The 25,654-nt window shown below is 30.9% G+C and overlaps 1 protein-coding gene across 6 annotated transcripts in view; it reads left to right on the top strand.

The window, feature by feature from the left end:
* The window catches only part of LOC107445073 (RNA-binding protein Musashi homolog 2), a 184,054-nt gene that overhangs the window by 115,267 nt on the left and 43,133 nt on the right, over nucleotides 1–25,654 (top strand). For all 6 annotated transcript variants that reach the window (XM_087164759.1, XM_087164756.1, XM_087164758.1 and 3 more), the window contains one exon: nucleotides 3,314–3,355. In XM_087164759.1, the coding sequence (XP_087020885.1) occupies nucleotides 3,314–3,355 (42 nt within the window). The remainder of the gene's footprint in view (nucleotides 1–3,313; nucleotides 3,356–25,654) is intronic.

Raw genomic sequence — 25,654 nt, 5'->3', positions numbered from 1 at the left:
CCAGCAACAGAAGTTTTTTTTCTTGAAAAGCAAACGTTATTTAGTTGTTTCCTGTGAATTCCAAGTTATGCAGTGAGTGCTGCATCAGCAAAAGAGAACATTAGAAGAAAGAGTGTTCCACTGGGGAGTGTCGACTTGCATGATGCATGAAGAAAGCAGACTCCATTTTTTTTATCATTTTGTTCTCGTAATCGCGTTCTGTAACGATCGCCACCTGGACGATAATCAATACAGTGTGTGTTCAGGAATGTTCTGTTGACAGAGAAAACAAGCTTTAAAGCGACATTTAAGTTCCTTTTTCGACAACAAAGAAGAAAAAAAAATTTATTGTTGAATAATTCATGAATTTAAAATGCCGCCCAAAATTTGTAGCCAAGGAAGAACTGTTGTTACATAAAGATCTTCAAACTGAAATGATTATAATTTAAACACTTTTAGACGAGATTAAATTGCTAAGATCAGTTGATACGCGTTATTCAAGTCAGTCGTGAATGAGGAAATTATCAAGTTTATTTTAAATTTTATTCTCTTTTTATTTTTACAAAAATTTTCCTTCTCTCTTCATATGGTCATACGAAGTGCACTGTCCTACATACGCACTCCGTCCATTTTCGAATTTGTTTTTCTCTCACGATGGTTCTTTTGCTTTCGCAACAACTCAACTCATTTATTTTTATATCTTTTTTAAAAATAACTGTGTAACTTTTTCTGAATGAAGTACTAACATGGCTACTTAGTATAGCAAAAGTTTATAACCTAAAAAATTCACATTGCAGAGAAGTGCTTAATGAGTTATGAAGCACATTAATGAAGCAAACATTAATTAAGAAGACGCCATACCGCGGAAGAAAATTTCCGTCACAAATTCTCTTTCTCCTTTATTACTAATTTAAAAGAAGGAAAAATAAGTTCAGGCAAACGTAGAGTTTGTCATGAAGTATACTTCAAAATATTAAGATGCAAACAAATTATTAAAAGAGAACTTCCACGTTGCATAATCCTAAGTTATCTCATAAATTATTTTCATTTGTACATTTTAAAAGTTTCTTTTCTTTGTTTGACACTTCATGGCTTATTCAAGGTTTGTTTAAACTCACTTTTTTTTACACTTTAAATTTTAAATTAATGATAAAGGAAAAAGAGAATTTGTGACGAAACTTTTCTTCCTAGGTATGGCGTCCACTTAAACAAAGATGTGTTATTATCTGAGGTGTTGAAAGTGTATCATATTATGAAATATATTTACGGGTAAAAACGAATATTATCAACAGATACAGAACAACGCTGAATTCAGCAAAATTCTACATTTTGGGTTCTAAGTCAATCAGTATGAGGCACATTAGATATAGTTTGCGTCAACGAAATATGATTTTCGTAGAGCAACTTTCATCTCAAAATAAGATTCCCTCTTAATTACGTGTATATTTTTGAGACTCCACAACAATACTATTTTGAATTTACTTCATTTCAATCATCAGAGAAGCAGGGACCGATCAAGACAAATTTAGGCCCAAGGCCCACCAAATTTTTCGGGCCCCTTACAAACTATTTTGAAATTAAATAACTAAAGAGTAGTCCTAACAATAAAAAGAATCTACTGAACTGTATAATTCAAGAGAAACATTCTAAAGAATTTTTGAAAGCAGACAATTGAAGATTATTTTTCTAAGATAAAGTTTACGCATGTATATATTAAAGGAAAATATAAAACAACAAAACAATGTTATGTCAAAATATAAATAGTTAGGTGACCATAAGCAATAGATATCAGTGATTTTTGCTAAAAATCACTGATATCAATTGTTTAATTATTTTTTTATTGTAAACTGTAATTATTTTTTATTTAGTACTTGAACCAGCACAAAGTTAGGCCAGTTGTTATTAGCTTTAAGGATAAGTGCAACATGTAAGCTAAAATATTAAGCTTATTAATTATAATTTTTATTAAAATTTGCATTCCAAAAGAGCCAAAATTATATGTGCTCATAGAAAACTAAAAACACATTTAAATAACAATTTATTTTGAAATAACACATTTTAAAATATTAAAATTCATAATCAATGAAAAATTTATACTCAAAACATTTAATAGTATTCAATAGTAGATACATTTAAAAGCATTCAATACAATAGACTTTTTAAAAAGGTTATTTATTACCTTTTTAAAATTTGGTTTAAAATTTGGTGGGCCATTTGTTCATCAAATAATTTTATGAGAATTTCAAAATCATGTTTTGTAGTATTATCCGATTCAACTTATAACATATGTTTTTCCTGCTTTAAAATTTGATCTTAAATATTATTAAATATATATTAAAGTAGAATATAAAAAAAAACATGTTATGTTCAATTTGGAGTCAACAAACATTTTTGCTGTGTCATTAAGCTGTAATTATTCATTACTTAAATTAACATAAAGCTGGCCCACCTTACTTCAGAATTTGATTAGTGCAATGTTTTCGTGAGTTTGGTTGTACTATCATAATAAAAAATGCATTTTTTAGAACTGTTTCTTTCACTATTTAAAAGAAATAGTAACATTAAGGACCTTTTACTAATTTTACTAATTTACCTCAGAAATTGTGGGCCTTAGGCCCATGCCTAATGGGCCTAGACGATAATCAGGCACTGCAGAGGTGGTCTGGGGCTTGAAAGAGCTCCTTTTTTTTCTTCCAAATGCTGCCCTAGTCTTGATGGATTCATCTCTTGTTCAGAACAGTTGGTAGGACACTGGGCTCATGTCCAAGAGATCGGGGGTTCGATCAACGCCGACCGAAAACTCCCCTTTTAGTAAATGGTGACTGATGCGCATTAAATCTGTCGAGTCACACAGTCCTCCCTGTTCTCGTAACAAATCATACTTTTAAAGGTATTGATCCAGGAGTTTCCTTGTCTTCTGGATCGGTTCAATGTTACAAGTCCACGGAGTTGATCATTAGTAGTCGAAAACCCAAAAATGGGTCGGCTATTCAAGGACGGTAATAAAAGTTTTTTTTTTAGACTTTCATATCCTACGATTTAACTTAAGTATTATTGTATCAGATGATTTGGCTAGTTAAAAAATCGAAAGAATTTGATTTAAATAGAAAAAAATATCGGATTTAAATCTAATAAATCCAATTTTTTGCTCATTTTTGAAAAAAAAAATCATGATTTTTGCCAGCACTTGGAGAAAGCAAATAATTTTAGTTATTTTAACAGAATTGGTTGTTGTTAGAATTTCTACTGATATGTGACGTCATTACTGTCCTTTTATGTTGAAAAATATCGATAAAATAATCTTTCTTTTTTTTTCTCTCTCTCTCTCTTTTAGATCGATCCGAAGATTGCATTCCCCAAAAGGGCACACCCAAAGGTAAAAAGGAACATTTTTCATTTTAATCAAATGTTTGACTATTTTTTTTCTCTTCTTTTGTGTGTGTCTAAAAAAATGTGGTTATTTTCAGTTTAAATCAGTAGCAAACGGAATGATAACATTATTTACAGAGCTTTCTTAAATGCACATTGCAATAAAAAATTAGAAAAATCTCGTTCTATAGATAGTATTCATGAAACCTTAACGATTTAACTTAGATTCACAATTTTTATGTTCATTAAAACACTGTAGTGTATATCAACACAAAAAAATGGTCGAAACTACTTTATTTCTGGATTGGGTTCAAAATTACAAGGCTACGGGAGTTGAACATTAGTAAGTGTATACCGAAAATTGGGTCGGCTGTTCTCAACGACGGTTATAAAATAAAATATAAAATGACGAGAGCTTGATGGCAACATAAGTTTATAATGCAGCAAGTAACAGTGTTGCCAGCTGCTGATAACCGTTCACCCCCAGATAGCGTTGTAAAATCCCCTAAAAATTTTTAAAAAACCCTAAAATTTTTTACTTAATGTATAAGTATTAAAAAATAGTACAAAAGTTAAATAATGTATAGAAAACATTGCTTTAATACTTTTTAATATTTTATTATCAACAAATTAATCTTTTTTACAATCTTTTACAAATTAATCTTTTTTACAATCGTTACATGATCTTTAATTTCTACTAAAATATTTAGGATATTTTTTTTCAATACTTTTTGACTTGCACATTTTTTCATAAACTTTTTATTATCAACGATGTAGTCTTTTTTAATATTTTAATTCTAGCATTATGCTTAAGTTTTTGATAAAATATCCAACATATTTTCGTCAATACTTTCTGATTTGTATATGTTTTCGCTGTTGAACGTTTTTAACATAGAAGAAGAAGATACAAAATCCTTTACCCTTAAACCTTTAAACTGATTTTCGTGTTCCCAACCTTTCTTGTACTTTTGTACGTACTTCTTTTTTTCTTTATCCTTTTGCATTATTTTCAAACCATGCACATTAAAAATTTTAAATAATTTGAATTCAAATTCTCCAAACGTACTGGTTGATCGAGCTAAGTAATGACCTACTATATTCAACAAAGGGGTAAAGGTCTAAAATTATATCTTAATCTTTTTGTTTTGGTTTAACATATTGATTTTCATATTACCATCTCACACATTCAGTTATAGAATTTGATATTAGAAGGTAATCAAAATAAAACTAGTAAAATATATATATTACATTTCAGTGTGTATCAAACAGATGCCAGTATTTTTCACATATTTCTTTCTTAATTAACAGTAAGAATTACTTTTTTGGAATAAAAATTTACATTAGGCGTTCTTAGGATGCAATCGTTTAAAAATAAATAAGAAATTCTCCTTTCATGTACAGTGCGCAAAATACAAAAGGTATCCCCCTGAATAACTTTCGTTCTAACGATCAGACGTTCACGTACTAAGTGTCAATCTTAATGGTTCAAAGGGTTGACCTCAAATACACGATTTAATTAGCACTAACTATTAATTAAGTTACGATATCAGATACAAAAGCGTACTTTCTGTGAATAAACGTATAATTTTTTTGCATATTTGGATTTCTGACCCTAAAACTATAGAGGTTAGACAAAATTTCGAAAAAATTGGGGCATAAATTTGTGTGCAAGAAAGCCATATATATATTAGGTGTAATCCCCCCAAAATATCCAAAATAATATCACCGTAGCAGGAAAAGAAATTTAAGATAACCTTAAACGAACTATGTGATAGAAAAGAGAAAATACCTATCGTTTTTCCGTTGCTAAGCAACCAAGTTGACACAATAAAAAATAATAGGGAGATTTCGCAAATTTAAGTTAGCATCCGTAAGTTCCCGTACGTAAGGATTTAAGTAATTGGGCATGCACCCGTGAAAAAATATCAAACTTACGTAAAAGAAAATAATAGATTTTACGAAAATCCGTAAATTAAAGTGGAACAAACGTAGTGGAATATCATTTTAACTTTAACAGCAAAATCAAAACATTTACAGCGGACGTCGACGATCGTTCCAAAGCTGTGGCATACTATTCAAGATGCTTTGATCTACCTAAAACTGTGGTTCTATATGAGCAGAAAAATTTGGTAGATTTTGATGAATTCAGCGATAAAGAATGAAGTTTAATATTTAAATTTGCGTTCGAAGAATGAAAAAATTTAGTATGTGAGTGAGGTAATCGAGCAATAATTTTTTCATTAAATGATAGTTCTAAGCTACAAAATCAGACTCAAACACGTATTTTCTCTGAATAAAAATTGAATTTTTTCCTACGCATTCAATTTTCTGACAGAAAAAATATGAAGGAGTAGCTGCAATCTGGGAAATATGGACCCCATAGTTTGGATCAGAACAACTGTCGAAAGTTTGAACATCCTTAATGTTTATTTTAATATTGCGAATTTCACACTATCTCAAGAACTTTTTAAGGGAATCGAGAAAAAAAATTTGCACACAATTGTAAAATTCATTTATCTAAAGATAGTTCCATGAGAAAAATACATTTTAGTAAATATTTATTAATTTTTTATTATTTTATTTAATAATGGTCGAAAAAATTCATAACTGTAAGGTATACAATTTTTTACTTCATTTTAAAGAATGTGATTTTACATGGAAAACTGCAAACTTAGGTGGAAATCGGTTGAATAGTTCCTGAGAAATCGAATTTTTTTTAAAAAGTCGTAAGTTTAAAATTCGATTGATTTCTCAGAAACTATTCGACCGATTTCGCTCAGGTTTTGTACTTTGCCTTGCAATATTGCGTTCTTTAAAATTAATGCAAAAGGTTGTATGCCTTACAGTTAAATTTTTTTTTACTATTATTAAATATTAAGTAAAATTTATTTTTTGCATAGAATTAATTATCTTTAGATAAACGAATTTTATATTTATGTGCGAAAATTTTTACATTCGCCTTAAAAGTTCGCGAGATATGACGAAATACGCAAAAAGTAAAATTAGCATCAAGGGGTCCAAATTTTGGATCGCTCTTCTGACCAAACTAGAGAGATCATATTTTCCAGATTGCGGTATTTTTGGGGGTCAGAAATGTGAACCCATCGAAAAAGTGGTATGTTTATTCAAAGAAAGGGTTTTATTTGTGTGTCTTATTTCGTAATTTAAAATATTGCCTGCACTGATTTAGCATGTTTGAGGTCACCCTCCCGAACCACTAAGATTGAGTCCTGCAACACTTAAATCCGATCATTAGATCAAAAGTTATTTTGGGTGTAGCTCCTTTATTTATTTATTTTTGCGTACCGTACGTATGCATTCGATCAATATTTGTAAATATATTGTACATACGTTTAATATATGTATATTAAAACACATGTACAGTGCTCAAAAGAAGAAGAAAAATGGCTCAACCTGAATAATTTTTGATCTGATGATTTGATTTGATGATTTTGATCTTATGATTTGATCTGCAAATTCTAGGACTCAATCTTAATGAATTGAGGGGCTGACCTCGAATATGCTCATTCATTAATGCGTGCGATATTTTAAATTACGAAATTAAACTTCGTTCTTTCTTTAAATAAGCATTTGTTTCAATGGATTTGGGTTTCCCATTTAAAAAATCATTTCCCCAGTAAAAAAACATTTTCAGGTATTTTCAGAAAATGTTTAAGGCTTAAATTTTTTTTTTGAAACATAATGCATTGTTCATAGGAATTTTTAGAAGACAAAACGTTTTATTTGACACGTTTAAATTATATTTAGGAATTTAATGTAAGATTATCGTTTGATTTTCGAATCAGTAAAACAAATTTTCAAATGAACTTAAATTACCTTACTGTTATTAACTTTTTAACCTAACTAAAATTAAGAAAGTATAAAACAAATATGTTGCACTGGAGTAAGTAAAAAATAAATATTCATATTTACCTCAAATTTAACGTAAATACTCATTCCCTTGGCTTTTAGCTTTTTTTGTGCTGCATTTAGCTTTTTTTTAACGTGCCATTAAGCTAAATTATTTTTTTAAATTTATTTTTGAGCTATAAAATACATTGTTTACCGTTTTAGATATGTGTATTCTCTTAACTTAAATTTTATAACAGTTGGAAGTTCATTTCTGTTTCGGCGATGAAAAACTTAAGAATAAATTCATTGCCTTGCATATTTAAAAATAGCAATTAAGTGCGCAGTTTGATTTTCACTAAGTAGTTGCTAGTTTGTTTTGTTTTCAATCAATGTTATTGAAATAACTAACACATTTTTTTAAATGTTAACATATGTTTGTTATGAACATTTTAATAAATTGTCCCACTTTTTCACGCAATCATTAAAATAAAAAGGACACATACGAACATGAACACTAAATCCACTCTCACGTGAGCAATATGAGTTCATACTTTTATACACGGAGGAAAAAATAAGGTCAAAATTACCAAAATATGATTTTGGTAGTTTTGATCATATTTTCCACTTGTTTCCGGTTCTTTGGGAACACCAAAAATCTCTGTAGTTTTTACAGAAATGCTTTAGCAACGAATTTGGTAAAATGAACTATGAAAGTGATTAAAAATAATGTGTGATAAAATTTAGTAATTGTGGTAAAATTTGGTCATTTTTTCCTGACACCTTAGAGCATAACAAAAAAGTATTTATTTGGTTAAAACTTTGAATAATAATTAAATTGTGTGATAATAAGAACTATAATTTTGAAAACCTGAATTCCCAGTTAAACCATTACTATATGAACGAAAAATTTGCCAAATGAATGATTTAAATGCGGTATATTTTGGTTTTATTAACCAGAAGTATGTTGTTGTTTTTTTTTTTTACCAAGAATACCATTATCAGACAGTACGATAATTTTACCAGAATTTTTTTCTCCATGCATTATTTTGGTCTATAACTGAATGATTTTAAATCTCGAAATACTTAAAATTCTGTTTATATAAAAAGCCTCAGGCGGTCTCAGTTGCCTCAGGTAGTTTATAAAATAATTCTTTAAATATTTCCTTAAAGAGCAAAATGAAATAGCTAAATTCAAAAATAAAAAATTGCGTTTTTCTGATAACTATTCTCAAACTTCAAAACAGTTTTTTTTAAACTATTATTTAACTTATTTTATTCACGTAATGAACTTCTAAGAACGATTTCATTCTTCACATCCTTATTGTCACATAACAATATTTCTTTATCCCAATATTTTGGAAATAATTAGTACTGTTTGTCTAAGATAGGTACTCCGCCAGACATTCGTCTGGAGCTGTGGCGGTGACTATGGTAACGAGGTATGATAATTTCAAGTGGGGTACGGACTCCCTCTTTAGGACTGGTTTCGGCGAGAGAAGAGACCTCTTTCATCGAAGCTACCCTCCCTAAAGTGCCCTCTTCTTGTTTCCATAGCACCAGACGGCTGCAGACTTAGTGGCGGTCAGAGTACCTATCTTAGACAAACAGTAGGCTTTTTCTGGGGGGAAGGTAGGTACTTTATTTATGTCGCTCTAGAGCAGCACAATGAGCTATTGGCGACGGTCGGGGAAGCCATCACAATTTTAATCCTCTGCAGAGGGGATGGCTTCTCTGCCTTGGTAGCCCGAGGACCTGCGCGCAAAGTAGAACACTTTACGGTAGAGCAGTTTAACGAGGAGCGATACTGCGCATCTTCGGTCCCTACGTAGGCTGATGAAAGTGGTCACCCACCCGCTCATTGACCGCAGACAGTGATGCTTGTCTTCGGTGTTCTACTAGGAACCGTGTCTTTACGATCAGTCCACTGTGGATTTTTTTTATCCGGCAGATTCGTGCTGCTAATGAACATTTATATAGCCGCAGTGGTTTCGTCGATGTAAGCCCAACCGGGAAAACATTCATTCAACGTGTGTGAATATAGTCTCACAAGCATCTCTGAGTAGCTATAAAAAATAAATAAATAAATAAAAACTTACTTGTTGCTTAAGTTTTAAAAAAAATGGAATACCGTTATATTTTTTGATCTAATGATTTCGTGAGGAGAGTGGTCTGAGGTATTAACTTCGCCCATTTCGCCGCATCTCTAGAAAGCAAAACAAAATTTCCACATAATTATAAAACTAATTAATGTTTATTTCATGTGTATTTTGCCATACAATATTCAACGTTAGTTATTCATCAAAAATAGGCAATTCCATTTTAAATATTCATCAAAAAATTAGACACATTTTTTTTTATTATGTATTTTATATATTTTAAATATATTAGTTTGATAAGTTGATTTCCTATATTAATCAAACATATGCATTGTTAACCATTAATCAAATTATTCGATGATTCAGTATATTAAGAGATTATTTTGAATAAAATGAGTAATAATAATAATAAAAAATGAATAATAAAAATGAGAAAATGAATAATAAAAATGGATAATTATTTCGAAGTAAAAATTCAAAATAAAGTTTTTTTATTTAAATTCATATTTTTTTTTACACTGGAAAGACTGAAACTTAGTATATACCTATATTGCCCAAAAACAGTCAAAATGACTGAATTGTGAAAGAATAACTAATGTGTAAAAAAATTTGTTTAAAATTAATTTTTTATGTTATTTACAGTTATGCAGCAAGTTATTATTAAATATTAATAATAAATTATTTGTTGTAAAAAAAGTCACGAAATTTTAAGAAATTGTGCCATTATACATATCATTGTTTTTCTAATTGAAATTAAAAAGCATTCAAAAGAGCATCATTGGGCAATCTAGTGCTAAAACTAATTTTTAATATTTTTTATATTACTTACAGTTATATCGCAAGTTATTAGTAAATATTAACAATAAAAAATTGTACAAAATGTCACAAAATTTTAAGAAATTGTGTCATTATACATATCATTGTTTTTTTAATTGAAATTAAAAAGCAGTCAAACTGGCATCATTGGGCAATCTAGTGTTAAAATTAATTTTTATTATTTTTTATATTACTTACAGTTATATCGCAAGTTATTAGTAAATATTAACAATTAAAAAAATTGTATGTTGTGCAAAATGTCACAACATTTTGAGAAATTGTGTCATTATACATATCATTGTTTTTCTAATTGAAATTAAAAAGCATTCAAAAGAGCATCATTGGGCAATCTAGTGCTAAAACTAATTTTTAATATTTTTTATATTACTTACAGTTATATCGCAAGTTATTAGTAAATATTAACAATAAAAAAAATTATATGTTGTGCAAAATGTCATAAATGTCGGAGAAATTGTGTCATTATACATATCATAGTTTTTCTAATTGAAATTAAAAAGCAGTCAAAAAGGCATCATTGGGCAATCTAGTGTTAAATTTTTGAGAAACAATGCAAAAGATATAATTTGAATTTTTTTTTTAATTTCTTATAGTTTATATCAAACCAATATTCTTATATTAAATAAATAATTTCAATAAATTTTGTTTTAACTTCCTTTTAATTAATTACTTTTTATTAAAATAAAGTTTGATCACGAAATTTGTATTAGAAGTTAAAATTTCAGTTTAGTGGAAAAGAATCAAAATTTCAGTCATCGATGAATGTTGGATACTTCATCGTTAAAAATTCATAGATACGTTGTAAAAGGATTTTTTTTTACTTTGTTCGGGAATTTTGAAATTAATCACATTTTAGAATTTTCTTTAAAAATATCTCTTATGTAGTGAAATTTTGTATACCTAATCCTTACTATTCAAAAATGTTTTCAATTATTTCAAAATTGAATAATAATTATCATCCGGCAATGAACTGCCTCTCATTCACTTTTGAAAGCGAGGCAGTGTGATGCGAATTAGAGGCACTTGTGAATTAAAAATAATATGAAATTAACTTACAGTAAACAAGTATAAAAAAAGGATTAAAAAAAAAACACTTTAAAACTAAATAATGAATTGAGTTTCGTTCATTCATTTATTTTAGTGATGCAAATATAAAAATAATCATAAGGTGTCCGAACTCTTTAATTAACTGTTGGAACTATATTTTTTTAAATTGCACCCTATTTTTTTAACTTAAAAAATCTTTTTAACGGCGCATTGTTTATAGTAGAAAAACAACGATAAAGCTAAGTAAAATAATTTAGCTCTAAACTTTTACCTACGAAATGAGTTAAAAGCTTTTTTTTTATTAAAGGGACACTCTGCAAGTCAAAAGTAAATTCGTTCGACCACTTACATCGACTTTTCTCTTCATCTTTCTTTCAAACTTCCCAGACATATTTTTTTTTATATTTATTCTGTGGCATTTTATTTTATAACTGGGGTGGAACAGTCTACCCATTTTGTTATGAATGTTCTGCTCCGTAGCCTCGCAATTTTGAACTGAAATGGTCCAGAAGACAAGAGAACTCTTGAATCAAGTTTTAGGAATAACAAACTTTCAAAAGGGACTTTTTTTTATGGAACTAACCAACATTTAAGTTACAGGGAGAGGAAATATCTCATGGTTAGCCCGAAGGCAATCCATGATCTTTCTAACTCTAATAATACTTTTTTTCGTCGAAATGAGGACAATTTGTATCATTCACCTGGGTCATCTTGTTGATCAACTACTAACTGCATAATAACCGTGCATGATAAAAATGGTCAATATACCGACTGAATTATATTTATTTGTAGTAAATTAAATTTAACTATCATCGTCTTGATAATCCATTTTGTTAAATTATTTTGTTTCAAAACAAAATAAACCGAGAGGACTCAATTTTTCATTTCATTTCAAATGTTAATTCATTTTTCAAACGAATAATTTTTGACCGACTTCATTAGAAGAATAGTAAAAAACCAAATTATTTTTATATTTGGATTTATGTATAAAAAATGCCGTTGAAAAAAATAATCATTCATTGAAGTAAATTGCTAAATCTTCCGTTGAAGCAGACCGTTTTTGTGTAACTTTAAGTGGTGTCATTAATTGGTAAAAAATGGTATAAAAAAATAAACATTCATTTTTAAAAAGTTTTAAAAATTATATTTGTCAGGAGAGCTAAACATGGAGGGGACAATTTGGATGTGTTGGATCATATGCAAACATTTATGAAATCAAACATATAAACGTGTTTTTTCTGAATGAAGATACATTATTTTTCTCGACGCAATTCATTTTTTTTTTAATGAAACGACTAAGATTTATAGTTTTAAACTGAAAATTGGAATATTTTTCCTTTTCTTGTCGGGGGGGGGGGAATTACGTAATTCGAAATTTTCTGCTATACAACTCGATTACACAACACCAATTGAACAGCGTGAACATTTAGTGGTAGTGAACATTATATGAATATTCTAACGATGAACATTTTGAGAATTAAAACGTGATGTTTGACACAAAAATAAAAAGTTTAAAATTCAATTAAAAAAATACCAAAACAAAGAAATCAAAATACTCCTCTGGTACCTTAAGACTATCCTTAAGGTACGTGTAAAGGTACCTTGTAAAGACTATCATTAAAATGAAACGTAAATGGTTTCAGTTTTGATTGAAAATCCAGAGAAAAATTCCATTCGCTTTGGCGGGGATTGGCGCTCTCCATTGGAGTCACCCCCCCCCCCCCATCGAATGGGGCTCATCATTTGAGTATCAACGGGCGACTGTTAATCCGAAGTGACGGATAGCGTAGAGTTATACAAAGGGTGAGTGGGTGTTAACATTTAAGATGTGCGTAATTAATGAGGTTTTAAAACATCTCTCTCATTAGGGCTACTGGAATGAGTATCGATGTGTTTGCATAGAATGCTTATCGTTCTCAGAGCATCTGTGTCTTGTGTAAGGATTTAGGATGTTCGGGAGATCATTATAAAGTGTGTATTGGAATAAAAAATTATCACGGATAATGTGTTTCATCAGAAATGCTTATTGGAAATCCGCTTCCAATAATGAATGCTTTGTTTTCCCTGAAAAATGTGTGCAAGTGAAGATTTTCCTGAAACATTAAACAGGCCTGTGCAAATATGTTATATTTTTAATGAACTATGAAGAGAGGATATTTTCAACTGGAGCCGCTACAAGCAGACTCCGATGACAAAGGACAAACAACTTACAATGGAGAGGTCCCCGGTTCAAATCCGGGTGCCCCCTCACCTTTTATGAACCGTGATTTCTCAGGGGATAGAGCGTTCTCCTTCCAATGAGGTGAACCGGATTCGAACCTCAAAGATGGCAAATCGATACGAATTGTAGCGTATCTACCACTACAAAATTACAACTACAATTCACTAGTATATAATACATGTTAACTCGACTCTATGTCGGGGTACCTTTTCATAGATGACGGTTGGCATGGTCGATAACTCCGCCCCCACATTGGTGACCTTCGAGCGTGATTTGATCACGCAGTAACGCCCACTTCACAATCTCTTGATGGTAACGCCTACTTCGATGGATAGTCCACATTGAACAGTTGACTTGCTATTTGTGAATGCATCATTCACCTCCTCGCGCTGTTGCTACTCAGTCTCGCCTCGATCATGCACAACGTCAGCTTGCATACTTGTGATTACTCGACTGCTAACGGCAGCAGAGGAGCGACTACGACCGTGAAATTAATACACCTCTCACATTCAGCACTCAAAAAATACGGTGATCTTAATACAGCTCTCCCGGCTTCTCACAAAACAGCAATGAATCAACTAGTGGTATTCGTTCACCGAATTCTATCACAGATATAATTCTAGTGGAGGAGTACTGTAGCGTATCTACCACTACAAAATTACAACTACAATTCACTGGTATATAAGACATGTTAACTCGACTCTATGTCGGGGTACCTTTTCATAGATGACGGTTGGCATGGTCGATAACTCCGCCCCCACACGAATCCTTATCCGGCTTGCACCGACCACAGTTCTGACGTGAAATACCCTCAATGGTAGACGGATCATCTGTTAGAGTCCCCTAACAGTTAGGCTAACCGTGGGAGGGTTTTGTGGTTTTCCACTCCATGTAACGCAAATGCGGGTTAGTTCCATCAAAAAAGTCCTCCACGAAGGCAAATTTTTCCCAATACTTGATCCAGGAGCTCCCTTGTCTTCTCGATTGGGTTCAAAATGACAAGGCTGCGGTGTTGAACATTAGAAGCCGTAAGCTCAAAAATTGGGTCGGCTGTTCAACGACTGTTATAAAATAAAACAAAATATGTGACTAGTCTCGAGAGCAAATTTCCCCTCAGTAAGTTTTATATTATGACTGCGGCTCAACTCGGTGGAAGGGCTGAACTTCAGATCTAATTTTGTAAAACAATTCTACAGACTATTTCTGCATTCAATAACACAGGTACAGGATCCAAACTTTAGGACAGTAATATAAAATAGTTGAATCAGTAACCCTAATTTTAAGGTCACGTAAAAAATACACTACATCAGAGGTCGCCAAAGTGGTCTATATAGAGCCCCAGGGGTCTATTTAACATAAGCGGGGGTCGATCTGAGCCAGGGGGTCGATTGATCGAAGGATTATCAGTATTTTTCAGATATGTGACAATTAGAAATAAAATAAGACTTGTAAATATATACAGGTAATCTTCAAAAATTGAGCGACAATTTTAAACTGCGTTTTGTTGATTTGAAAAACATTGACATCTCTGATTGGATTATTGTGCCATTTTCTGCTCAAATTGAAAACGTGGACATCAACCTGCAAGATGAGCTTGCTGAATTATTGTGGGGATTTGAAGCAAAGACGCTTTTTAAAAATGTAACAATAAGCAAATTTTGGACAAATATAAATATAATGCAAAAATATGTAGAACTTTATAAAATAGCTCAGCCATTTATGATAGCATTTCCAAGTTCCTATTTGGTTGAAGCCGGTTTCAGTCACGTAAATTCAATCTTAACTAGGAGCAGAAATAAATTAAATGTGGAGTTTCGAGGGGATTTAAGATTACAATTGACCAATTTTGAACCCAATATGACGAACCTTGCAGAAAAAAAAACACCAGGCACACCCATGTTATTAATTAAGAAGCAATAAATCCGTAGTTACTTTACTTATTATTTCTACTTACTTATAATTACTTATTATTTCATAAATATTAAGGTATTTATATTTCAACATTAAATAAATGTTCAAAATCATAAAATAAATGTACTAACACAGTATCTAATAGAGTTTTATTTTAATTAACAGAAAATTACTTTTATGGGGGTCGATGGAGATTTCGAAAAATTATGTAGGGGTCGATGATCAAAAAAGTTTGGCAACCCCTGCACTACACGCATGTTTACCTTTTTTCTTCATGTTACTCAGATGTTACAAACACCTTTTGTGAACTGCTACCTTAGAAAACCAAACCTGATAGAATAGTCAAAAGCTTATTCGATGAGGGGATGATATACACACAATTATTTCTTCTGTGCAAAATAAAAAAAGAGAGATCACCTTAAATAATTTTTTGATTCAATCTTAATAGTTGAAAGGAGTGACCTCAAGTATACCAATGAATGAAAACTATTTATGTAGTATAATGAGGTGAAATAGTTTCTGAGTTCAGAGAATCCTGATTTTTAAAAACTTCTATTCAATCTATTTTGCTATAAAAATTTCTATCTGATCTATTTTGCTCAGACTTTGTATTTTGCCATTTCGATGAACATGGTTTAAGAAGAAGCAAAAATTCGAATACCTTACAGCACAAAAAAATTTTCTACCCTCTTTAAATAAAATAGCAAGAAATATAAAAATAGTTATAAAGATTAATTTTTAACATGGAATTATATTAGGATAAATGAATTTTATAATTGTATTCAAACAATTATCGTTTCCCGAGATTCAGAAGGCTATTTAAAACACATTATTTCTGTTTACGATCAACTTAACAATCAATTGTTCAGTTTTCTGCGTTAACTTGTCTGGCCCTATCTATGGCACCAACACTATGTGGGAAGGGGAATATTCTAAATTCATTGAAATCGCCGTTTATGCAGCGAGAATCACAGCACAGAACTTGAAAGTGTGTGAGTTAACTTTGTTAAGTGAATATTAAGCGTCGAGATAAATGAAGTTAATTTTTCTCACACCATCTGTTGATAACACATCAATAATAGTCGATACGAGTTTCGCAGTGCTGACGTAAAATATCCTCTGTGGTAGACGGATCATGGGTTAGTCACCTTGCCATCAGGCTAAACGTGGGAGGTTTTCGTGGTTTTCCACCCCATGTGATACAAATGCGGATTAGCTCCATCAAACAGCCCTCCACGAAGGTAAATTTTAACCAAATACTTGATCCAGGAATTCCCTTGTCTTTTGGATTGGAAGCAAAACTACAAGGCTACAGATTTGAACATTAGTAGCTGAAGACCCTTAAAATTGGGTCGACTGTTCAACGACGGTTATAAAATATAAAATAAAGCACATGCATAACGTAGAAAATGGGTTCTCCCCGAGAGTTGTTACACTTCAAAGATGGAAAAACTGCGAAAAGCATTGAGAACGACGAGACTGAATAATCGGAGGGGAATTTCTAACAAAAAACTGTTCATTCCGATTTTCAAATCTTACTTTTTTTTCTATCATCGAAAATTGTAATTTTTTTTGTTGAAATTTTTGGGTGATGTAAACAAAATCTTGTAATATTCATGTATATTTTGTAATAATCATGTATATTATCAAATTATCTCAAACTCACAAAATCAACTTTATTGGAGCTCTTTCCCCATATTCCACTCCAAATGGGATTATTTTGAGTAATCACAACTTTAAATTAATATATTTTAAAAAAGTATACCTTTTATTTAATGAAACGTTTTAAAGAGAAAATATAATAAATAATATATTGGTGAATATTATGAATTAGTCACTTAACACTATTCATATATATTCTCAATTCATAATGTATTTTTAATATTTCAAAATAAATAATACATTATGAATTGTATTCAGGTATCTAAGTTTTCATATTCGAAACCAAAACATGAAATCAAATACGTAACGTTAATTGCCTTTATAACTTGCAACAAACAGTGCTTTATAACTTAACTGAATATTAAACTGAAAAGACTGTTTATTTTATTACCAATTGTAATGGATTAGTAAACAGCAAATATAAATGCAATGTTTGACAATTAAAAGACTACTTTCTTAACAATAACAAACGACCTATTTAATGTAACTTCCACGCTAAGCGGTTTTCAATCAATAAAGTGATGCAATTCTTCAAAAACAATATTGTGAGTTACGCCATGGATTTCACATTTTCAGCTAAACAATCAACAAATTATTCTTAATATGTGGAACTGGGTGACTTTTCTTGCTCATTATTTTTTCTTTTTTTAGTCTTGGTGATCATTTGATAAAATAAAATTATCGCTTCGAAGGACAAAAACGATTTAAAGAAAATCACTTCAAGCGCGAAGCATTAGAAATCTTAAGCACACTACAATTAAAATTTCATTTGTTAAGAATGTTTGTATTATTTTTTTTTTGTTCAAATTTTGGCTGAAATCCTATTTTCCAGATGGCGGCTATCCCCCAGTATTTTAAGCGCCAAATATATCAACAACAAAAATATTTTAAGTTTGAGAAGTACTTTTTTGTGACCGGTGTGGGCATTTTATTCTGTGTAAACTTAGTACCCTTATTAAAGTCGAGTCGAACCCTTAAGATTTCATTTAATAAATCCGAAATGAAGAATTTTTTCAAAGTGTGTCGTTTTTAACCTTCACTGTACAGTCCCTGTCTAAATTATTATTCGCAGTACAAGATTATCTGTAAAATCTTAATTACCAGGTGATATTTTACAGCTTTATTGTTTATTCTCGATTGAAACCGGTTTACACTTGTTTACGTTATTGTATCTATTGGATAAATTAGACGTTTCATAATATAAATTTGTTGACAGTATGAATTAGACGATATATTAAATAACTATAGTATATTTATTATGTCAAGCGTTATATTAGTACATTATAATAAATAAATCAAATTATGAAACGCACTGTAGTTTTTTAATAATGACATGTTTTGCACGAGCTTATAGGCAATCTATATGTATATTTCTCTTACACGGCACCAAAAAAACGCCTCATTACAACTCCCCGAATGGCAACGTTAGAAAATCGACCAATAATTGCTGCTAAAAATGTCACATGGCAAATCTAGTTGAGGTGGCTCAACATATAGCGCTTTTAAAAACGGAAACTGAAATAACCAGAGAGAGCATCAGCCTGTTGTTCAATTCAGCTGCTGCAATCTGATACTATTAAGCTAGGCAGAAGTGAGTAATCTTTGTCGATAGATCTCTATTTTAGTATTTTGTCGAAAGCGCTTTTTCTCACGAATTTATATAGACTAAACCAGTTTTTAGTCATGGACAACTTAATGTTGGCCTCTCTAGGGTTAGATCATTTGACAGCCTAACAATGATAGCTCCAAGTCCAGAAATTTATAATTGTGTGTTTAAGGAAGTTCTTAATCTTTAATAGTAATTATTTTTTTCTAAGCCCTTAATCTTTCTCACTATTTGTTCGCATTTAGTATTTATTGCAAATTAATGTTTAGTTTCTGCAAGTTTTTCTTTTGTATGTCAAACTTCTAAGACTTATACTTACGTTTTTAACAAAGTTGTGAATCGTTCATGGTTATTATTTTTTAAAAACATAACGTTTTGTTTATGCAGGTTTTTCCATTGCAATTCACTTATTTCAATTTTTAATAGACTGAATTATAACCAAAATTTTAACATTTTTGAAGAGATATCAGTTTTAGAAATTTTATCTTAAGATTTTATACTATAGCACATTTCTAATGGGTTTAACGAATTACATGTCATTTATTTGAATTCAAATTTATTTTAATGACTTAGTATTTACTAAAAAGATGTATTTTTTTTTTAAAGAAGTTGTTATATGGATTTGAATGATTGTTTTAAATTCTTAGAATTTTGTGCATTTGCAATGTACCTAAGTTAGTAGCGAGCGAAGCGAGCTTGGTTTGCGAAGTAAACCATATAATATTGCGTAGCAATTTTCGGGGGTTAGAGAGCGTTAGCGAGCAGGGGGCGCAACCCTCTAGTAATGAATAATTCTCTCCTCTAATGTTGTCAATAACAATTTTATGAATAGTTTTATTAAAATCTTTTAGGACTGTATGACTCAAACTTTTCCAAATATCCTTCCTGAGCTTTAATCTTCCATAAAGTTATTTGTTTTTGGAATCCCACCAGTTTGTCTGTTGAGTTTAATATATTTTCTTTCGGCTCTTGCATACTTAAATTTTTGTTGTTAAAAATAACAAAAATGTCTGATAAGTTAGCTAGTACTTTTATATTTAAACATACATGTAATGGGTTTTTATTCAGGAGATTTTTTTTATAGACTTTCTATTTGTATCTATTTCCAGCGTATTGCATTACAATGTTAATTCATTGATACAGGAGCATAATCAAATGCCAATCGGTTTCATGAGAGTAAAAACAATAGGGGAGAGTGGGGTCAATTGTAACAGGATACGATTGTAACAGAGCAGAAATTTCGAGTGTCGGGTTCTACATTTGGTTCCTAGGTGGCGCACAAGGTTTATTTAATAAATCTACATGTACACCTCTGCTGGCAACCATTTTTATGTACTTTTGAAAGAGTTACATCACAAAAGATATTTTCACTCTACGTAAGTACTTTTTTTGGTATTAGAATACTATATTGTAGCAAAGTAATTTTAATTAAACAAATAAAAATTATTAACCGAATATGTAAGTGGACACCTTAATTAACATTTCAATGAAAAAATATTAGTTTTGTTAATTAACTATCATTGTTTTTAACAAATGAAGCTGAAATGGCGCCTTGGGGATGATTGTAACAATAAGTAAAGGGACGATTGTAACAGCTGAAAATAAATAATCTTATGTTTACAAACCATTACTTAACTCTTTAAGAACCACCATTAGTTTCCTATATCATTTATATTATGTTGCATGTGCATTATTTTATTTGTCACCTTTCACAGCATGAATTAAAATTTTTAGCCCCTTAAAGTTAAAAGTTTAACCCTTTAGGTCTCTGCTCACTATTATTTTTACTCCTAAAATATCACTACTATTTTGATCAATCAAAAAATATATCACAATTATGATAATATGTATAAATAACTATGTTTCAGTTGAATTTAAGTAGACCCCGTAAAGTGACCCCGTAAGTGGGGACAATTGTAACAAGTGCACGACTGACAAAAATTGTTAATAACTAATATAATAATATTTAAAATCAGGTATTTATTTTTTTTCTAGTAGAGGATAGTCTACTTTAGTTGTCTGTCAATTAATACTAATAATATATTGGATTTTTTATTAGTTAAAAATAGTTAAGTAAAAAATGTTACAATAGACCCCACTCTCCCCTACAGTTGTATAGTATCACCTGATTATTGTAATTTTACATAGAATCTTATAATGCGTCTAATAATTTGGCCAGGGACTGTAAATTCGAAATGAAGAATTTTTTCAAAGTGTGTATTTTTTAATCTACACTGTACTCATAATTTTTTTTTTCTCGCGAGATTTGAGTATTTAGAAAGCCTTAAACAGATTGAATCTCCCATTTTCGAATGATTATTCGTAATGTCAGAAACAGGGTTTGAAATGAAGCGCGATATAATGCCATTTCATTTCCGTGCGGATAATTAGCTTTTGGACCCCTTTCACTCAGGATGGTTTCGCTTTTATTTTTAATGCGGAGAGGGGTCGTCAAGTAATGCGGAAAATTAATTGTTAAACATCCTAAACTAATTTGGCTTGTTCGAACTGGAAAATGATTCATCTTTCATTATTAACATCATCAAAATAGCGACGGCATTTGGCATTTCTCTCGCTTTACATATGGAATGTCACTTAAAGCAACGTTTATTTCCAAAATCTGGAAATTAAATACCGGTCCTTCAGCGGCAAACCCCCCCCCCTTCCCCCACTCATTTTACGATTCTTCGGCTTCATTAATAAAACATTCGAGAAAGAACCACACCTGGGAATTCTTTCGAATGTTTCCTGATTAAAATAACTCTTGTGTATATTAAAAGCGTGTTCTTTAATCGACCTTTGTTTTTTAAAACCCCTTGATCAATAATACTCCCCCCCCCAGCATAATTTGAGAAAGAATTTAATAACGAAATCTAGTCTTTAAGGAAGAATAAATCAAAGAACTCACTTAAATTTTTAAGCCTTTAGCGAATATGTTTATCACTCTATAAATCTGCCCAATAAATGTTATCACTGTCGACATAATGTACATCACTGAACAGTCGATCACTGTCGATACAATGTATATCACTGAACAGTTTATCACTGTTGATATAATGCATGTAACTAAACAGTCGATCACTGTTGATAAAATGTATATTACTAAACGGTCGATCACGGTATACACTGAACAGCCGATCACTGTCAATATAATGTATATCACTAAACAGCCGATCAGTGTCGATACAATGTATATCATTGAACAGTCGATCACTGACGATACAATGCATATCACTGAACAACCGATCACTGTCGATACAATGTATATCACTGAACAGTTTATCACTGTTGATATAATGCATGTAACTAAACAGTCGATCACTGTTGATAAAATGTATATTACTAAACGGTCGATCACGGTATACACTGAACAGCCGATCACTGTCAATATAATGTATATCACTAAACAGCCGATCAGTGTCGATACAATGTATATCATTGAACAGTCGATCACTGACGATACAATGCATATCACTGAACAACCGATCACTGTCGATACAATGTATATCACTGAACAGTCAATATAAAGTAATCACTGAACAGTCGATATAACGTATATCCCTGAACAGCCGATCCGTGTGCAATCAATGTTCAATCAATTTAATCAATTGCATCAATTTAAATCCAACCCCGGAGGGAATCAATAATTTTATCTGTTTTATCGTGTCCTTTTAAAAATCTTGAATTTCAGGAACAAAATTATAATTAATTTCTTATGTCATTTAAATGTAGAGCATAGTACGTGAAGGAAAGTAGTTCCTAAATTGAAGCACCATTTAGTATTATCTGAAAATAAGGTGGTCATAAGTATGTTTTGCTAGGTTTAACAAGGTCGACGGTCTGTCATTCTTAGAATTACACATTTCAGCAACCGTACTTCGTTACTGAATGAAATCAATCCATGATTCCTTCCCATAGAAGTCAGAAGATACCATTCTTTCTTCACGGAAAATGCTTCAGTTTTTTTTTTTTTTTTAAAGAAAAAGCGCAATAGTGACGGGGAATGTTCGACCCCTGACATGTTTTAACTTGCATTTAAATAATCCATATGCGCTTTTGTAACTGCGTGCAATGTTAAAGAGTATGAGGAAGGAAAAAAAAGGGGACAGTGTATTTATACGTAAGAAATAAGGGGCTCATTCGGATATCGATTCCTAAGAAGAGAGAATCTTTCCTGACGACTTAGACCCATTTGGCAAATAGCCAAGAACACGCTCGCCAGAGTCGTTTTATACAGGATTATATTCGCACAACCCCCACCACCTCCACCACACACACTTCCGTTGATGAAATTTCTGTCGATACAAGTTTCATTGACGTGGCATTTATGCTTTGTTTTTTTATTGCAACCACGATTTTGTAACCGAGTGTAAACTTAAATTACAACTAAACACACTAACGGGCGAGATTCTTTTTTTTTATTTTTATAGGGAATTTTAAATTGAAGTGAAGTGAAAAACATATCTGATAAAAAACGATTGTCGAAATTTCTCTGGGATGAGTTACTTTTTTGATGGGGAAGCAATTTATTTCTACCTTTTATTGCTTGCTTTTATTTATATAGTGATAATAGGACACGATTATTTTTTTTTAATTCCTTTTTTTCACATGCATAAACATTTTTTTTTTGTCAACAGACAAAAAATTTTATGTCATTGAGTATATTTTATGTCAGCATTGTGGTTAGTGCGAGCCGGTAGTGGAATTCGTATCGATCAACCACCAGTGGGATTCGAACCCTCCCCCTCATTGGGAAGAGAGCGCTCTATCCCCTGAGCCACCACGGCTCCACAGGAGAGTATTGAAGAGTTTTCATTCCAATGCTAAAACAGCAAGTTAAGAAAGCGAAGTAATTTTTTTTACCTAAAGTATACAGCGCCCTCTTTTGGTAATAAGCCTAACTACGAATAGAGCAGTTTTCGTCCATTGTCTTTAGTTGAATTAATGAAATTCTCTCTAATTGCTTAGGTATTTTATTTTGTTGTTTCATTTCATTTCAATAATGCGGTTGGAGGTTTTCTCTTTAAAAATACAAAATGTTAATTTAGACAAAAGTACATTTTTTTTTGTACCTTAAAATACTTTTCTTGTTCTTAATATTATTTCTATGTATAATATGAGTGACGTGCACTGTTTAAATAATTCGAAAAATGTATGCGGGTAAGTGTTATTGTTAGTAATTCTTGCATAAGCGATTTTCGATAACTTATAGTAGAATTTATCATAGAAAAAAAAAACGGTTCAATCAGCACATCAAATTTCATACCTCTAAAAGTATTGATAGATGTCAAAAGTTGTAATATTATTTAATCTTATATAACAGCTGTTAAGATTCGGGAGTCATTTTCTAGACCGGCAGTATTATATCATCGATCTGATCTCCTGTCGCCTCCACCTTTATTCATTAATTTGCTTATTTAATTCCTACTATAAGTTCACACTCCTATATTTTGTTCAAATTTTCAATAGTTAATAAAATAATTTTTATTCATCCACTTCACTTGATGGAATACACTTGATGTTAATACAGTTATTTTCAATATTAATTCATTCATTAAATAGGGATGAACGAAAAACGAAATGGAATTTTCTGATGGGTTAAGCCTTAGTCATTGTTTTAAAATTTTACTATAAGCGATTTAGATTTTACACATATTTTATAGATAACATCAGTGATAACTTCTAACTTATAGCTCTAGTTGAAAAAAAAAGTTTTTTGAGCACTTTAAATATTTAATTATTTTATATTCGCTGTGTCAGATAAATTTAACACAGAACATTACGTGGTAGCACGTGTGGTCCACTTCACCAAATTTATACTTTTATAGTTGCCTGATAGCCTTTTATTTTTTCAATTCCTACTATTAGTTCACACTCTCTCTATATATATTTATACTAGGAGGCTTCGCCCCCTGCTCGCTAGCGCTCGCCAACCCCCGGAACTGCTTTCGCAGTTCACTTCGGATTGCTTCGCAATCCGATGCTCGCTTTGCTCGCTCATTGGATACGTTCTTAACGTCTAGCTTTTGTATACTTTTTTGAACACTGAAGTTCTGAAAACTTTTCACTGCAGAAAATTCTAAAACTGTGCATTTCAATATTAATTTGAAATTGCAAACAGTTCACATATTTTTCTTAATCTCACTATTCTAAATTTCAGTTGTTGAGAAAAGTAACTGTTGTAAGTTTTGTTTTAAAGTCTTTCCCACCAGAAGGCTAAAACAATGCGTTGTAAAACAACATGAAATAGTACTGAACTCCGGATGTAAAGCATCGGCTTCGATGAAGATAATTTTGTGAGAATTTTTTTGATAATTCGGTGAGAATTCACCCGATTAGACATATGATATGCTCACTACGTGCTCTTGCGCCCCGAATCCTATCAATTAAAAATGAAAACTGTTGCCAACGCGAGAAAAGAAATATCATCGGTTTTATTGATACATACGTACGTATAAGCGTTTTATATAATATAGATAGATATCTTGTTCAAATTTTCAGTCATTAATGAAATACTTTTTAATCATCTATTCAAATTCAAATACATCTTTTTGAACTTGTAGTGGATCACACTTGATGTTAATACAGTTTTTTTTTTAAACATTAATTCATTTATTAAATTAAATTCATTAATTTTAGTTTCATATGGGAGAAAAAATTTTAATTATTTAATAAAAAGTAACTAGAAGAAGTAAAAGTAACTTTGTTGAGCTAAATAGTAATGGACTTTAAAAAAAAAATATTAATTGTTTTCTTTATCAAGATATGGTTATGTTACATCGAAATTAAAAATATCTCAAGATAAATTATTTAATTAGTGCAGGTTTTCGATTCTATTGATATAAAATGTAAATGGATTTGCTCCTTAACCGTTCGAATTCAGTAAAAAATTTTCTTTTTTAATTATTTGGTTGTTATAAAAACTCATTGAATAATTTCACTTCAAAAAGATTATTAAAAAATTGAAGGTGGAAGTTAACAATGCTTTACAATTTTGTGTACATCATTTTTCATTACATAGGGTGACATAAAGCTTATAATAAAAATGGATATAACGTATGTACAGTTTTGAAACTG

The sequence above is a fragment of the Parasteatoda tepidariorum genome, chromosome 5, assembly GCF_982258835.1.
Source record: "Parasteatoda tepidariorum strain Cologne lab strain chromosome 5, Ptep-v5.0, whole genome shotgun sequence".
Lineage (NCBI taxonomy): Eukaryota > Metazoa > Arthropoda > Arachnida > Araneae > Theridiidae > Parasteatoda > Parasteatoda tepidariorum.
This window is presented reverse-complemented; position numbering and strand designations above follow the sequence as displayed.